We start from the raw sequence: 3471 nt of genomic DNA on the forward strand, positions 1-3471 counted from the left end.
ATTGTCAGAAAAGTCATGACATTTTTTTCTATGCAAAAATGCATCATGACTTTTCCGACAACCCAATATATGTATATGTATCACATACGCTCACACTTGAACTCCATCATTTAAAAAAAATGGAAACTTCTAGTCAATTGTAATACATGAAATAATGCATATGCTAATTAGAGACACTTTCTTATGAGCTTGGTTAGAGGGTAGCATATCAAAGACGGAACTCAATAGAAATATCTTAATTGTAAAGCAGGAGTCAAGAATTTTGTCTTGAGGGATAAATACATGTATAAGATCATTATGAACACCATTAAATTATTTAGTTTTTATTTTAAAGTGGTGGAAATGCAAGGTATCAAATTTCATAAATATGGGACCAGCAGTTGGCGTAATGGCTATGTTGCTGGACTCCCATGTAGTCAGCTGCGGTTCGAGTCCTGGACTCGGTGGCTTAAACTCATGCCCAGGCCCCTGTGCATGCATGCGCATGCCCAAGATCCCAAGAGGAGAATGGAGGAGAAGGAATTGTGGCGTGGCCATCCCCCTTGGGGGGTAATTTCTCGCTTTCTATCTCTCTGTCTCTCTCTGTCTTTCTGGCGAGCGTATGCGCCCTATAGCAAAAAAAAAATTTTTTTTCAAAATTTTTTCAAAATTTTCATAAATACTATACAACAAATTATATGAGTCTATATCATGACTGATTGGGAAAGGAAAGGGAAGAATGAAAAAAGAAGAGAGCTAACAGGAAGAAAAGAGAAAGATATGAAGGAAGTAAAATGCAGAGGATGAGTAGATGAAACAGACACTCCGAGAAGGAGAAATAGAAGGATGATAGAAGCACTTTAAAATGGAGGAAGAAATTTCTGAAGTATAAAGCTATTCCCATTACAACCTGTTGCTACTCGACCCTGTTACCACTTTAAATTACTGTTTTTTTAAATGCTAAGACCTCCTCCATAGGGGAACCTCATCTCAGCAGATTCCGGCTAGGCACATTGAGAAATCAGACTTCTAGAACAAGGACCTAAAGCTAGCATTGTACTGTTCAAGGTTGCCCAACCAAGACTTGATTATGTTACCAAAAGAAATAGTCTGTGTACAGAGGTTCACACATAAAGATGTTCTTCCTTTTTTTTTTTTCCTCAAAACTAAATGGAATTAAGACAAATGGCCCACTCTGCTGGCAGATAAAAGACTTCCTCTTCTTTTATCAGAATCCTTGGGATAGCTCTAAGCACTGTTTACTTAGTAACAATCCAGTGGAATTAACTAAGCATTGGGAAATGGTTGGGTTTTTTCATGTTTTAAGCTTGAATTTTTAGTTTGCTGAGCAGCTTTACTTATGAACTGAGTGCAGTTCTTTCAACTTAGTTTAGAAAATATAGAACATAATATTTCTTCATGAAGTTCATGAACATATAAGTCTGCCTACTTTTTCTTTATTGAGCCCAACTTCCCGTCAGTCTTGTCTGCACAGATGAAAAGTGTTCAAGGGTAGCTAACATGAAGGTGGGAATTATAAACTAGGGACACTGTATATTAAGTTTTAAAAATAAAAATGTTTTACAGTTATAGGTTTCTTTTTTTTTTTTTTATAGCCATTACATGAGACAGATACTGGAAGCTCTACGCTACTGTCACGATAATAACATAATTCACAGGGATGTGAAGGTAAGTGATTTTTATCACTAATTTTAATGTTTGTAAAGTAAACTAACATAGCAATGATAATAATCAGAAATTCTGCCTTACTGTTTTTACAGAGCACATCTTAATTTTACTTACAAATAAAAATTTACTTAACTGGTTGTGTATTTGGGAAGTCATTGTATTCTCTTAATAGAAATACTTTTTGTAATTTCATTGTCCTTTTTTTAGTAAAGTGTACATGTAATCTAAAATTTTATTTATCCTCTTTTATGTTTTATGTGTATGAGAGAAAAATGAAAAACTCAATAAATAGGAAAAACTAAATGACACCCTCCCATATTTAGTTAACTGGGGAGGGGAGATTAGAATTTTGTTTACAGGGGCCCACAGGTTACATGGCGGTTAATGGACTTTCACATAGCTGACCACCGTTTTATTCCCTGACCCAGCAGCCAGAAAATCATGCTAGATGCTTGTGTGTGCATGCCCAAAATTCTGAGAGGAGAATGGAGAAGGGATTGTTGTTTGGCTATACCCTCAATGGGTAGTTTTTTACTTTCCCTCTCTTTGTCCCTCTCTCTCTCTCTCTCTCTATGTCTCTCTATATATATCTTTCTCTCTCTTTCTCTGGCACACACACACACGTCCTATGACAATAAACTAAAAAAACATATTTGGTTTATATAGCAAAAGGTATTCATAAATTTTTATAATGTTGCAATATAGAATTACCAGAATCGTATTTTCTTTGCAGATAGTTTTTAAACATAGTGTAAATTCATAATTATAGATGTAATACAGTTGTGCCCTTAGAAGATTAGTGGTGTCATTATTCAGTCTTTCTGCCTATTCGATCCCAGGATCAAGGTAGTGAGACCTTTCCGTCCCTAGTGCTTTTACAATGTCAAGTAGATCATAAAGGCAGGCAAGAAATGAGACCAGTGTGACTTCCTCCTGATCCTTCTCCCCTTCTGAGACCTGAACTCACTAGGGAGCCCCTGAGGTCCCTCCAGGCCCCAGCTACTTTCATGTTCTGCAATCTTGTTAGGTTCTGCAATCTTCTGTAAGGTTAAGGCCTTTCTTAACCTTACAGAACATCCACATGGTACTTCCTTTCTTTAAGACATTGTTAAAGGCCTGACTTCTTCAATGTATTTTAAATGGCTAAGGAAATTAGAGTTTAGTTACAGTTTCTATAATGTCTGGGAAATTTGAACAGAAATTCTTGTATTTAAAAGCTGAGGGAGAGCATGAGCAATTCCAAAACCATCTCGTAGAGTGTCATAATAACAAAAGAAAATCACTAAAGAAACATACAAAATATACATTTCTGTGAATCAGTTTTAAAATAGCTTATTCATTTTTTTCAAACGTGGTAATAGGAAAATGGCACTGTTGTGATCACAGTTTGAAATACTGAACAATCCAAAAGATGCATAGCACTTTTATAAAAACATATTTTCAATTGTCTAAAGAAAATAAAAAATATGGAAAATAAAAGGGGGGCAGATTGTCAACTATAATAACAAGCTCTGTGATTCTTTTGCATATAATTAGTATAAGAAAAAAAATATATATACAGGATAAACTATGTCTTCCTGTCTATATTGTAAAATACATAGGAGGGAAAATGTGTAAAACAGGTTGTTAGTTCATATAATAGCATTGTGTTATGAACTATTTTGCTTAAGATGCTATTTTATTTTTAATGCATTCTCTTTTTTTTTTTTTGGAGAGGTCTTTGCTATAAGGCGCATGCGCTCGCCAGACAGGCAGAGAGAGACATAGAGACAGAAAGCGAGAAATCCCCCCCCCACACCTCTG

The 3471-nt window shown here is 35.4% G+C and overlaps 1 protein-coding gene across 12 annotated transcripts in view; it reads left to right on the forward strand.

Annotated features, from left to right (window-relative positions):
* Positions 1–3471, forward strand: part of CASK (calcium/calmodulin dependent serine protein kinase) — a 465298-nt gene that overhangs the window by 246644 nt on the left and 215183 nt on the right. For all 12 annotated transcript variants that reach the window (XM_027772014.1, XM_027772015.1, XM_027772020.1 and 9 more), the window contains one exon: positions 1596–1668. In XM_027772014.1, coding sequence (XP_027627815.1) covers positions 1596–1668 — 73 coding nt within the window. The remainder of the gene's footprint in view (positions 1–1595; positions 1669–3471) is intronic.

Source organism: Tupaia chinensis, unplaced genomic scaffold, assembly GCF_000334495.1.
Source record: "Tupaia chinensis unplaced genomic scaffold, TupChi_1.0 Scaffold000248_1, whole genome shotgun sequence".
NCBI lineage: Eukaryota > Metazoa > Chordata > Mammalia > Scandentia > Tupaiidae > Tupaia > Tupaia belangeri.